General features: G+C 32.7%; 1 protein-coding gene across 2 annotated transcripts in view; it reads right to left on the reverse strand.

Annotated features, from left to right (window-relative positions):
- Shab (potassium voltage-gated channel shaker cognate b) overlaps positions 1-15,236 on the reverse strand; it is a 408,461-nt gene that overhangs the window by 84,514 nt on the left and 308,711 nt on the right. For both annotated transcript variants that reach the window (XM_072538289.1, XM_072538290.1), the window contains exons 8-9: positions 12,243-12,562; positions 3,498-3,599 (exon numbers count right to left, since the gene is read on the reverse strand). In XM_072538289.1, the coding sequence (XP_072394390.1) occupies positions 3,498-3,599; positions 12,243-12,562 (422 nt within the window). The remainder of the gene's footprint in view (positions 1-3,497; positions 3,600-12,242; positions 12,563-15,236) is intronic.

The following is a 15,236-nucleotide window of genomic DNA, read 5'->3' on the forward strand; positions in this document are numbered from 1 at the left end:
CTGATACAAGGGAATGTTGAATTTTTCCCTATTTTTGGTCAATAGTTAGAGTTTCCTTAATGAAGCATGCATAAGCATCGAAATTTACGTCTCTGCATTAAGTGGATGGTCCGGAAATTTTTGCAGGATACGAAGGCAATAAACGTCGACTTCAGCCAAATTCTTGGTATTACTTCGCTTAAATATTAATTACGACGTCAATAATATAACGACGGTGTTAAGTACCGTCGATTTTAAACAGTTTTATGAATTTAGCCTATGCGTTGTGAAGACCAGGAGCTTTACCATCTTTTAGTTGTGATATTGTTTTTTCCACTTCCTTTGCTGTGATTGGAAAGTGGTCATTACATATGTAGGATGGAAGTTATTCGGGCCTATTATCATGAATATTACCTTAAATAAACAGAAATATTTATGCAGCAGCCCCATTATCACATCAATCGTCGGAATAGTCGGAACAGATAATTCCATCATTTATAAACCATCCACATTCTTTTTAATCTTTAAAAACAATATTTGAAAGTGTAGCTTAAGAAGCTTATTTTAGCTATTGTAACAACACACTCGAAAGCTACAATAAGTTTTGAATATAGCATAATATCGATATGGAGCATTGAGTTATCAAATGCAACGTTACCCAAAATTTTGCACGCCACGCGCGCAGTCGATGTCGATCTCTAAAGTTACATAATTTTGTGTGTATTATATCTTTTAACTTGACAATGTACAAAAAACTATCCCAAGTCTTATACTTTAATTCTGTGTTGATACAAATTATAAATTTAAGACTGTTTTACTTAAATTTTTTGAGTAAACATAAAAATAATAAATCCTCGCAATAAAATGTTTAAAAATTTGCCGTTTCTCTTTAATACATTTAAACAGTTTTGAAGAGTTTTATTTTTATTGGAATGCTTCAAAGATCATTCAGTAAAATTTTCAAAAGGAAATATTCATAGAGATCAAAGTTACAGCAAGTTAAATTTGAAAAAACATTAAAATTTATTGTTCTCATTTTTGTTTAAATTTTATATTTGAATATGTTCCGCCTATTGTACACCAAAATAAAATTTAAATCCAGATGCAACGACGTTGAAAACATTAAGAATAGCCATTGTCAAAATTGGCCATTTACTTATCGTGGCCGCTCTTTCGATATCTAAGCTTCCAGTTAGAGGTGGGCCCCTCGCCTAAGACGCAGAAATGATTGAAGCAATGAAACTATTAATGACAATCTAGGCTACTTTTAACGATAGGTAAGAAGTAATCTAGGTAAAGCATACAAGGAATACTTATATTAATTTTAATAGACATTGTATTTTATTTTTGAGTTTAATTCGTCAAAATAGTATTATTATAATGCATAATCATCATCATCATAAACATGTATGCGTCCACTGCTAGACATATGTCTCCCTCAGCTCTTTCCATCTGTTTTGTGTGGCTTGCCTCCAGCTATTGCTAACACGCTTCAAATCGTCAGTCCATCTAGTTGGTGGGCGTCCTCTGCTTCGTATTGCTTTTTGCCTTGACAATCTAAAATACGTTTGGTTATGCATAATGCATAGCATTAAATCCTAGACCAATTTGCCTGATAGATTTCTTTGCCAGATTAACAAATTGTACTTGCTAGTAGGCTAAAACACAAACTGAACCTATTCTTTCATATTCGTTCAATTATTGCAGGATTCGGATATTGTTTTCTTTGGTAAAGCAATAAACGTTGACTTTTGACCTAAGTGAGTATCATCAAAGAGTTCTTGTGTATTGTATTTGGTCCATTTGCAAATTTCTTGGTTTTTTATCTGTGATGATGGTACCCTGTTGATCTCGCTGTTTGCTAGCTGTTATGGATTTCTGAAGAGCAGTTGCTTTGTTTAACCTGTTTACGCATATTAAACTTATCGTTTTTTAGTTCCAACAAGTCTATATCTTCACACTGTGATTTTAACCAATTGTCTTTGATCTTTCCTATTTCGGTTCTTATTTGTCTCTGAATATTGTTGTACATTCTTTTGTGGTTCTTTGATTATTTTCTTTCATAAGTAGCAGTGTACTGCAACTTTTTTTTGTTTTTTTTTTCTATTAAATGTTCTCTAATCTTATTAAAAGCTTCACATAATCACATCTCTTTTCACATCTCACGTCTGTTGTGTTTCCTTACCTTTTAGTCTCCTCACATTTTTGTTACTAAACCTTTTTGTAATCTTCTTAAATCTAAACCTAAATCTAGCAACAGCAGGAACATTATCTGATGATATGTCAGTACTGGGCTATCTTGTAACTGATAGGCATCCACTACGAGATCTCTTGTTCACCATAATGTAAATAATTTGATTCCGTATTACGTTACCTGGTTAATTTTAAGAAGAGGCATCTTGGTGGTAGTTTGAAGAATGTATTAAAATTGCAATTTCGTCTTGCTCTACAAACTGTTTTATTCTTTGTCAAATTTTATTGCTCTTCACTAGACCAAAATTACCAATAAATTCACCGCTCTTCCCTTTGCCAATTTTCGCATTCACCATAATAATAGTTACATTTTCTTTTTTAAGTCGTCTAAGTGGTGGGGTTCAGTTTACCTGTTTTTCTGGTTTATAGCTGATTAGGGCATACACTTAAAACATTTAATTTGACCGAAGTAGTATTCAGTTGGATAATTATTATTAATCTATCAGAAATAGGTATAAAATTTGTAACATACGGACGTAATTGAAGTGACATGACTATTTCAACCCCAGACATATGTTGACCATCTTTATGTTCTGAGTGGTATACCATAATCTAGTTGTCAACAATACAATAAACCTACCTACCACTATTTGGCCGCCTCATTTCGTTTATGCCCATTATAACTATTTCAAGTCTGGTCATTTCTTGAATGGTATTATGAAGTTTTCCATCCTGGCACATTGTATTTACATTCCAAGTACATATTTTAATAATCAACTCTGCGGTTTTTAGAGACACTTTCTCAGTTCTGCCACAGGGTTTTCGCTTGATTTGAACCTGGAAAGAACTGTGATCTAAAGGTGGATCACTTCCTCTGTCGAATCTTGGCTTTCTTATTCCATGATTAGTAACACTTTAGTTGTATTTGCCATGATAGTTTTGATGAATAATTTAAGTTGTTATTTAAGTAATTGTTATTTATTTCTTTCAATTAAGTTCAAGAATACCTACCTTAAGACAAGAAGTTTCTTATTGAATCTATATTAAAAATAATGTCCAAAATTATTACCTAGTAGTTCATTAAATATTACAAATATATTAAAAAGTTATGATTTATTATTTTATGTATACTTAAAAGTTAATTTATATAATTATTAACAGGCTTTAATCGAAATATAAATATTCCTTGTTTGCCGATTTCTAACATGTCAAAAAGTATCCTAGATCTATTCGAACTATAAAAACTGGCAAAGTGGTAGTTAAACAAGCGGAAAAGCAAAACACAAACTGTTATGTACAGTGTACAGCAAAGGAATTCATACTACCTTTGACGTACAGAAACAACACTCGAATTCGCTAGGAATTTCTTCTATTTTGTCAGCGATTTTTTCAGTCTTCTTCAGCGTATCAGATTTTTTACTCTCGGCCTATAAATATAAATAAAAATAGTTTTCATATAAATCAAAACAAGTATGGTATTGGAAAAGTTTTTTTTAAATAGAGGAGAGAACTTTTTAATAAAATAATAATTAGTTAGATAAAAGAATATCGTACGATCTGTAGTAAAAATAATTTCTAAATATCTTCTGTCTAAAATTCCAAATTTCTTTAAAATATATGGTAAGTTGCCACCATAAAATTAAAATACTATTCATTAGTTTAATATACAGAATTCGGAGAATTATAAAATATATAATGTTCAACAACATATCACGTTTATTTGTTTAATAATTCTTTCAGTCACAGCGTCCTCCTACAAGGACACAAACTTGTTAAGCATCATATTGACGACTAGTTGCATTTAACCCTCTGAAGTAACATGTTTTGTGTAGCAAGACAGTGTATTTACTTATTTGATGGTACTACTTATGAGCGAACATATTATCAATGTCATAAAGTTGATTATTTCAGTTTCGAGCTAACTGTATAACTTCTTAACACGTGGAAATTTGTACAAGTAGAATTAAAATCCGAAATATATATACAATTAGTTTGATTTTAAGTAGAAGCATAATAATTTATGCTTTTTTATTTAAATATACACTTAGCGTTCTTATAAACTTTTTATAGTTTTGTTAACATCAACGTCCTTCAAATATTTGTTCTTACTGGACAAAGCGGTTTAGTGAATGACTTAGTAATAATTTATCAAGCAGCAACTACCTAGATAAGTGTGGACTATAGTAAGTACAGGAGCTGCAATAGTATTGCAGCTAGCTAAGAGAATCACAGAAAAAACCGTTGACTGTACTTAGATAATTATTTAAGAATATATAATCTCTTCCAGTTCCTCAATTAAAAAAATATTTTTGCAATCGTGTCTGTAATAGCTTACAGATTAGCTAAACCTCCACTAAAAGCCGACAAAGACAAAAGAGGTATTTTTATGCAGTTGTAAGTAAAGACGGAGTGGTCATCACGAAATGGTTTGATAATAAACCAATGGTTGTTGCATCTAACTTTATTGGTTTATAATTGTGAGAGAACGGACAAAAAGAATAAACAATATATTGATGTACTCCAATCTAGGGCTATTGGATTGTTTAACTAAAACATGGGAGAAGTTGATAAGCTTAATTCTTTGCTTACTACATATATGGATCGTACGTTTGTTCTACAAAATGGACTATCCGTATGATTACACATGCCGTTGACATGGCACTATCCAATTCCTGGTTAGGGAATATAGCCCAAACTAAATGTTTTGAAATACCAAAACTGTACATTCTTGATTTTTGGATCGACAAATTGTTGTAGAATATTTGATACAGCATGAAGAAGCACAAAAACGAGAACGTCCCTCAAACAAAAAAGAATGTAGCGTTCGATCTGTTAAAATCCGACATGAATTAAATCCTTTTACGGAAATTAGGCATGATGAAAATAAGCATTTGCCTATTTTTTATAACAATAAATATGCTAGTAAATACAAGATGTAAAAGTGCTCTAAAAAATCTTTGTCGGAAGTGTAGGACACATTTTTAAATGTCTAAGGAAAGGAACTACTTTCATATATATCATTCATGACTAATGATATAATTTTTTATTTCTTTTTGTGATAATTCCATACTATAAAGTTTTTTTCTTTTTTTTCTTAAGGTTTTTTTGTGACTACTTAACATAACTTTGTTCTTGTAGAAGAACATAGAATAACCAAAATGGCCATAAGAAATTTACAAAAGCAAATGTTTTAAAAATTTAAAAACAATACAAAAATACGGTAAAGGAAAAGTTTTAAAAAAAGTACACAGATACTGGGATGTAAGCTAAATGAACAATGAGACCTCGGCCTTGAAATAAAACAAATTGAGATAGTCTAAAGCATTTTCAATAAGATGAAACTAGTATTATGCAATGGAAAATTGGGTATAGAAATTAGAACTAGAGTATTAATGCCCTTTTATATGTAGTTAAAGCCTGGACAAGTACGAACGCAACCGAAAAAAGATTTTCCACTTTAGATGTGGTGTTATCGAAGAATGTGAAAAAAATCTTAGACAAAACACGTCAAAAACACGGAAACATTAGGGAAAGATTATTAAAAAAATTAGCTGTTTTGGTCACATACTAAGAAATGAAAAATATGAGTTGATCCGATTGGTTACACAATGGAAAGTGGAAGGTAAAGGAGGACTGGGTAGACGACGTACGTTCTGGTTAAAAAATTTAAAGTACTGGAGTAAACAAACAACAATAGAACTCTTGTAGACAGAACTGTTGTAGACAGATTAAAATGAGCCGCCATGATCGCGAATGTCCTTAAAGGGTCAGGCACACTAAGAAGAAAATTAAAACAGTGATGAATCGGCGTGGTCAAAAAAAGTAAAACATGTATTGATAAATAAATATAATGAGTTTATTACAGGAGTTGTCCATTGCAACCAGATGATATCATATTTTTCCCGTGAGCAGAAGACGCTAATTTGGCATAAAAACCTGACTATCCATCTATGTATTTTAAATAACGTATGCCTATGTCAGATTATCTTTATAACAATCGGAATCGTGACAATACAAGAACCTCATACGATTACCGATTATATATTATTGATAAGTTGACTGGACCTTCATTTTCAGAGCCATTACTAAAAATTAGAATAACACATCTTACAGAACTTTGTCCCAAAAGTGAAGGAGAAAATCAAAGAGGTAAAAGAAAACGGTATCAGGTTTGCTGGCAAGAAAGAAAAATAAGAGTTGGCTCAATTTATTAGTCAGTTGTGTTCTATCCAACTTGGACTTTGTTTATCATCATTTTTTCGTGAATTCCATTCTAAAATATAGTTTTAGTTGCTTTTCTTTTGTTTCAAGTTCTTCCAGTCCAGTTGGAAGATTCAGTTTTTTTTTGTTTGTGTCTTAATTTATTTTGATTCGATTGTTCTAATAAAATAATTTTTGTTTTTTGTTCAGATTATTTGTTTAAATTTTTAGACAGAACAGTATGCTTTTTTATTGGACAAGGATGGTCCCCGGCACTCATTTAGCAATTAGCTTGTTCCTAAACCCTAACCGTCCCTGCGGCGATCTTTTTGTTTTTTGAAAAAATTGAACTTAGTGTAGTACCCACCATCTAAAATAAACATTATATCACTATTCTTCAAAACAATGGCCAAGTGCTCTTTGCCGTTAATGACGCCTGGATCTTATGTTTTTCAGTTTTTGATCAAGAAGTGTCTTTTTAAATATTTTAATATTTGGTGAATGCGCCAGGTAGTAAAAATATAAACTTGTCTGGCGTATTACATTTCTTCCTAATATGCCATACCCAATTTTGAACATAGGTAGATGCTTTAAAATATATTTATATTACCAGTGTTATATAATATATACGGGACCTACAAATTACGGTGCAGTAACCCCGGAGGTCAGCAATCACAATCAGAGGTTTGTCAGCATTTAATTTTTATATAAAAGAAATACTATTCTAATTAAATTCAGTTATTTTCGATCAATAAAGCAGTGCAGTATAGTTGTAAAAGTTATTAAAGGGTCTTTTTAAAAAGTACCTTTGTGAGTTAAAACCTTTAACTTACAGTTTAACACCGACTCGAACGATTAAGTATATTTATGGCACAGTGCAGTACGATAGTGGGAGAGTCTACAGAAGATTTTCGTCGTTCTTAAACGTTTAACCGCTACAAACCAACCAACTTCCAGGGAAAACTACAGCCGTTCATCCCTAGAAGTCCACAAAAAGCCAATGTTGAAGTGTAGAAATCAATTTATATGACGAAAGACGATAAAAAGAAAGCGAAAGAAGAAAAGAAACCAGTTCCTTCGAAAAGAAATGCACCCATTCATCATCATTTATCTGTAATCTTTTTTCTAATCATAATTTAATTGCTTCACAAGCTTCATCTCTTAGAATTAGTAATTCTCTTTCAACTATTAGTGAATCGATTATCGAACCTGGTGTTGCTTCTATTTCGCAAAATAACTCAACTTCTCAATTTAGTTTAAAAACCAACGTTAGTCCTATAAGTAATTCTTTAAATAGCTTAGATATACCATCTATAATTATTACCCCCGCTAGTCAATTAAATACTATGGCCGTGGCACCCGCTACCGCTTTCGTATTCGATATCGTACCTCAATAAAGATCTTTCCATCGTACCTGATTACGATGGTAACCCTAATGAACTTCACAACTTCATTGAAGTTACTACAATGCTTCTTAATCATTTCGGGGATCATAATAATCTTGACAACGTATCCTACCGACCACTTCAATGGCTATTCTCTTTAAAAGATCCGAACTCGAAACTCGTTAGATGGAGACTAAAACTTGAAGAACTTGATTATGAAGTCATATACAAAAAAGAAAATCCAATACGAACGCTGATGCATTATTTCGTGTCGAAATCCACACTAAAGAAGTAAGTACCATTGACGAACACGTAGAAGAAATAATAATATTATCCAGAAAAGAAGATGACAACATATTCATGATCAACCATCCAAACTCAGTATGCGATCCAGATGAAGAAGATCCTATGGTTAACTTATCAAGACGAAAATCGATCGATCGATCTTAGACGAAATTATCAAAGAAAAACAAACATTCGGCCTAACTGCAGAAGAAATAAAAGTAATAGACGAACTTCTACAAGAAGAAAACCAAAAGATTAAAAGTCAGCCAACAAAATCTACAAAAGAAAACCCAATACTCGGAATTCCAATCAGCGAAAGACCATTGAACTGTTACAACAACCAAATCATATTCAAATTGGTTAATTACAATCCTGCAAAACTTATGACAACAGTGCTTCCTAACAAAGAAAAGAATGCACGCCCAACTAAGTAAAAACAACCTGAAAAACGATATTTTTTACTTCTTCAAGAACTACGTCGCCACAAAAAAGAAATATGCTATCTTATTCGAAACTGATGAACTCCATCAGTCTGTCTGCAACATACTTTGAGAAACATTTCAGAATTCTGCATTTGATCTTGTAAAATGTAACAGTATAATAATATAATAATAATAATAAGCAGTCCAGAAAGACAGAAAATCATCGTACAAGACTATCACTAAGGAAAGACAAATCATAGAGGAATTAATGAAACAGAAATTAAAATCAGACAACACTATTATTGGCCAACGTTGAAAAAGGATAGAGAAGACTATATTAATTTCTGCGATACTTATCAAACAAACAAATACGACAGAAATCCTGAAAAACCGAAGTTTATGTTAACTCCAATACCAACGAAACCACTGAAAATTGTTCACGTAGACACATTTCAAGCAGCAGGACAAAAATTCCTCACCATCATCGACGTATTTTCAAAATACGGTTAAGCGCACCCAATAGAAGGATCAAACGCGATCAACATCTTAAACGCATTCCTGCTATTCATCACCCACCATGGACTACCACATATGATAATTTCCGATAGTAAAACTGAATTTTAAAATGGACTTGTTCAAGAATTTGTGGACACTCATAAGATCTTAATCCACTACACAACACCTGATAACCCGCAATCCAATGAAATGGTTGAGCGCTTTCACTTCACAGTCATCGAGGATCTTCAAATATTAAAAGAAAACAGGAAAACACTTAACATAAAAGACCAGATGCTATACGCCATTATGGCATACAATAACTCTATTCACTCAGCTACCAAACAGAAGCCCATCAAAGTCCTTAATAGTTACATAGATGCTCAAGATCCATTCGACATTGACATTAATAGAACACTCATAAATAACTACACACAGGAGCACAGATTGAAAACAAAAGAAATGTATAAAGAAATAAATAAGAAATTACAATAGAGCAAACAGAAAACATTGAAAAGATAAACGAAAAACGACACTCACCGATAACATATAAACCAAGCACGAAAATCTACACTCGAAAAACAGTAAAACGAAACAAACTGCTCCCCAGATTTTTATCCAAAATAGTCAAAAACAACAATCCTGTTATTGTTGATACCCAAGATACTACGGTTCATAAGAAAAATATTAAACATCAACCTCCAATAAAAACTAACCGCAAAAATACTTAACAGATGTATCTCAGTAACAACCCATAAAGTGAAAATCCAGGACCTTCGAGACAATCTAGGGATCCTCTCAGTTAAGCTTTCAGAAGCCAGAATCCAAACTAGCACCCATGATTTTATCCACTATTTCCAATTGGAACCAATAGCACAAGAAATCGAAACATTGGCATATCAATATCAAACTACAACCACAGCTATAGAAAATGGACTAAGTCAGCCATACTTCGACAGTCTACAGAAATTCGACAAAACATTGCAGTATCTTCTCAAAACAGCCCAAGAGAAACTCGATTCAGTCTATCCAGCAACCAGAAATAAAAGAGGCCTTATCAATGGATTAGGAAATATTATAAAATCCATCTCAGGAAACTTAGATCAAGAAGACGCAGAAAGATAGGATGCTGCAATTCAGTCACTTAAACTAAATCAACAAAATATCATTAACAACATCAATAACCTTAATAAGAAAATAATGAATCACTATAACGAGATAGTGGCGCTATTAACCTACAATCAAGAGATGATAGCCGCAGAAACCAACAAAATCCGAATAGACTTAAACCAATTCCTCTTTGATTTCAACCATTACAGCAAGTTTGAAACGTTTTAGACCAGATGAATTTAGCCTTACAAACCATTATACAAATATTAGATGACCTACAGACAGCAAACACATTCGCAAAAATCAGAAATCTTCATAATGGACTTATAAAACCAGACGAAATAAGATGGACTATCCAGAAAATCCTAGAACATCAACCAGCTTCTTAGCTACCATACCTCCAAGAAGAAGACCTGATGAGCTATTACGAGATAGTAAAAGTAGATGGTTACTACTCCAACCACTCTCTAGTCTTTATCTTACATTTCCGCATTCTTTATTTTACTTGCTTTCATCTATATTCACTTCCAACCATAAATTACACAATAATTATTCCACCTGGAACATATTTAGCTTCTAATTCAGAACTTTTCCAATACATGCACCTACTATGCAGAAAAAGTGAACCAAACAAATTCATCTGTCCAGAAAAGTTCCCACACGAAAATACAGAAACCGACGACTGCATCAATCAAATCCTAAAATTATCCAAAGATGCCGCCCAATGTTAAAACGTACCGATCACAATTAGCACGACAATTATCCAAAAAGTATCGGAAGCTCACTATATTGCTGTTTTCCCAAAAGCTACTAAAATCTCCACTCACTGTTCTACTTCCAAAACTAAAGTACTAAAGTACCAACAACGAAGTTTACACCAACTCCAAAGCAACAATAAAGGAAGAACCGTTAACCCTGCCAAAAATAAAAATTAAACTTCAAGGGGAAGATTCAACAGTAAAGCTTCTAAAATTAGATAGAATCCAATTAGATGAACTAGACAAACTCACAACGGAAAAAGAAAGAATCCAACCCGTTTCTTTAAAAACAATGGATCATTACCATCTATGGACACCACCAATATATATTCTGGCAACAGCCCTTATCACTACTTTGGTTTACAAATTACGACAGATATGGAAAAAAAGACAACTAAAAAAGAAGAAGAAGATACAACCGATCCAAAATCCATACCTTCAGTTTTGTTCATCCCTCACAAAACTTTCCAAGAGGATGGAGAAATTACGGTGCAGTAACCCCGGAGGTCAGCAATCCCAATCAATAGTTTTGTCAGCATTTCATTTTTATATTATAAAAGAAATACTATTGTAATTAAATTCAGTTATTTTCGATCAATAAAGCAGTGCAGTATAGTTGCAAAAGTTATAAAAGGGTCTTCTTAAAAAGTACCTTCGTGAGTTAAAACCTTTTTACAGTTTTAAGTTTATTGAATATTCTACTAAATAAATGTATATAATTTAATCATTACATCCGTATTTTAAAAATGGGGAGAATTTACTATTCTGAGTCAGCACAGTGGACTCCTTTTATATATTTTCATACCGAATTCAAAACAGTGGTATATTCACGGAAGAGACTGTACATAGATATAAATTATAACACATATTTAAAGTTCCATCATTAATATTTTTCTCTTCGTAATTGGAATATCAAAAATCTGAAAGCCATTGCAATTTTATTTTGAATTGAAGATTTTTGGTGAATATTTATATGACAGTAAGCTTGGATTTGCAATTCGCCTAATTCGCTATCAAAGAGAAGCATACTTAAAATATTACTGTAATGGTCACATAAATAAAGGCCATATAGTTGAATGTTCATTTTTAAATTACGATGTAACTACACAAAATTTTCGCTATTAACTCACTATATAAACGAAAACTTGCATATTTTTTGAGAACAGTATACAAAACGTCCAAAAAATGTTGCTGGTATCTTTGGAAAATGAATTTAATATGTGATTTATCTTGTACTTGATAAAGAAAAGAAAAAATTGCGATCAGTGCTACAATTGAAGAAAGGTCTATGACCAATGTTAGTGTAAGTCGTTCAATATTGGCTTATGCTTTCCCTAATTTTCTACTACGCCTAACTTCTAATCTGTTTAATAAATAAAGAGGGCATTTTATTATAAAGCAAAAAGTTAACTTACCGACGGCGATATACACTCCTTGGGAGTACTAGGGATCAGCTGGGTTTCGTCTTGGGCTAGCGGAGCGACACTTGGACCAGTATGTTGGTAGGGATCATCCATCATCATCCCGATCCTCCTTTGGGAAGAAGGTGACCCTGGCATAGGTGGCCCTTCGTTGCTTGGAAGACAAGGCAGAGTGGAAGAATTGCTGCGCCGATGTCGATTTGGAAAGTGCTCGAAATTTCTGTAGCATCCAGTACCGGTCTGGCCCTGGTTGCGACTTCCTGCCAACGATTCGCCCTCCGTGCTGTTGCCGTCAGCGTGAGACATATTGTGGCCTAACGAGACATTTGTCAGGTCTTGTTTGTTTTCTTTTTTTTTAGTTTTTTGATTTTTCAATGAGACCGGGCCATGCGTGCACTCAACGAGTAGTGGTCAAGATTCGAGTTTCACATACTGGCAGAATATTCTAATATATTGATAAATTTTGTTAAAGTAATTGTCCAATTAAAAATAATTTTAATTTAAATAGAAATTATATATAAAAGGTAATTAAAATTGTTGGTGTATAGTTACGAAGTCTTCGTAAGAAATATTCATATTGTTGGATTTATTGTTATTATTTACAGATCATTATTCGTATTAACGTAGAGTACCTATCACCTTTTCTTCAGAATTACAATCGCTAAAATCGCTACATAGAATGTGAAAAATTTGTATCTGTTCACTTAGCAAAAAAGGAATTGGACAAAATGGAATGATATGTATTGGATACAAGAGAAGTAAAACAGGCGGTAAGGCGGGTGATGCCTCCCACAACAACTTGTAAGCCCTAGAATAAGAGAAAAACAACCAAAAAATTACTTTTAAACCTTAATAGTAAAGCATGTGATGCTAACTAATGCTAACTAATGACCAGGCTCGCCAAAGAACTCATTTCAATGTGAGTAGAGATGTTTTATGCATCAAATCTCGGCACGGAAAATTTGGCATAGAAGTTTAAAATTCAAAATAAATCTTTGACTTAAATTATAATATGCTAGTGGATCAAAGCATCTGTGTAATAAGCTTTAAGGTAAGATATGGTAATTTAACGTCACCTCAAGGCATTGAGACACTAGAAAAGCCAAAGTTTTGAATGTTATGTTACGTAAAATTTAAATTACTAGTAATCTGCTGTAAATCTAATGTTTATAATCTTACACCAATAGTAGCTTTAAATGGTGAAAAAGTTGCTGATATGAGTCCATACAACCTATATATATATATATATATAACTGAAAGCAGAGACAACTTTTTTGCCAACAATATAGCAGATTTAAATATAATAATGATTTATGTTTCAACCTCAGATAAATCAGGTAATGAACTTAAGAAACACTATGAATTTTTGGAAGAGGCTATTAAATTACTACAAAAAATACCCAATCAACATTTATGGAAGAATAACCTGATATCTAGGTTAAACTGATCTGACAAATATTGGTACATATGTTAAGAAATTGTTAGTAAAAACTGATTACGCACGTTTAATTTAAAGATGGAAATCAAAATAAGTCAACAATAAGAGCACGAAGTAGCTTATTTTCACGTGTTTTGGAAGTGCTGTAGTGGACACTGAATAAGAAAGAAACTGTCAACGACAATGTTAAGATTTGTGAAAGATATGTATGATCGAGTAACAATTAATGTTAAAAGAAGTTTAGAAGATACTAGTAAATTTCACATAACAGTACGATTACATCTTGACTCAATGTATTTTTTTAAATACAGTAAAACCTCCCTTAACCGAAACCTTTTTAACCGAAACATCGTTTAACCGAAACAGCTGACAGTTTCAATAATTTCGTCAATAAAAAGTAAATGTTTGTCGCAAAACGTAAACAATTCCGTTTGTTTTACTCACCAATTGATGTCTATGTGTATTGGAAAATCACAAAAACCAAGAGCTCTAAAAGATATTTCCTCCGAAAAGGCATTTTTAGGTATAGAAGCCAAAAAGTTCATGCATGTCGACCACTTTATTTTTAGAATGGTTTGAAAATGAAATCGTCTCAAGTGTAAAATCCTTTTTAAAATCAAAAAACCTTCTCATCAAAGCATTGTTGCTTGTTGACAATGCGCTCTCACCCTCAAAATCTACAAAATGGTGACAATTGTCAGATTTTTGCCACCGGCACCGAATGTCACAAGCTTAATCCAGCCGTTAGACCAGGGAGTCGTAGAGACATTCAAGAGACATTATAGAGAAGCATTCTTAAGACGTCTGTTATTACAGGAGACGAATTAATCCAAAAGTGTTCCCGAAATTCTCAAATCTTTAACAATAAAACATTTTTATTGGTGAGCTGAGTCGTGGGCGAAGATCAAATCTTCAACTTTGGAAAAATGCTGGAACAAACTTTTTGATAAGATTTTGATTGACGATCCTGAAGAAGAAAATGGTAAGAAAACGACAGAAGAAATTAAACCTTTCATTAAAGATTTGCCGGGACTGGACGAAATTAACTAAGAAGAGATACGTGACTGGTTAGCAGCTGATGACTCAGAACGTGAATTAATCGACCAGGATATCATTGATATGGTTCTTTATCAAGACAACCTGAGCATATCAGATGACGAAGATGACGACCCAAGAGGCAACAGGCAGCACAAGACCGTCGACGAGATTTTCAATGCTTTCGAGGAAAGAATTTTATACAGTAGGCCTAATTAGTTAGGGACACGACTAGATTCTTAATTTTTGTTGTCATTACATAAAGTTTTGTCCTTTTCGGATTGCTTTACGTTTCGTCGAACAATCGAATGAGGCAAACTCATGACGTTCTGCAAATTAACGATGGAGGGAGAGGGAAACATCGTTGTCAAATGAAAACGCAAAAAAATAGCAGATTTCTTTAAAAAAGCATGTTAAACTTGTTCATTTTCCTTAATTTTATTACTTTATTCTGTATTTATTTATTAGAAAACTTTACGAAATCACCTCATAGTATTTTTTAATACCAATACTTT

The sequence above is a fragment of the Diabrotica undecimpunctata genome, chromosome 7 (genome assembly GCF_040954645.1).
Source record: "Diabrotica undecimpunctata isolate CICGRU chromosome 7, icDiaUnde3, whole genome shotgun sequence".
NCBI classification, from domain to species: domain Eukaryota; kingdom Metazoa; phylum Arthropoda; class Insecta; order Coleoptera; family Chrysomelidae; genus Diabrotica; species Diabrotica undecimpunctata.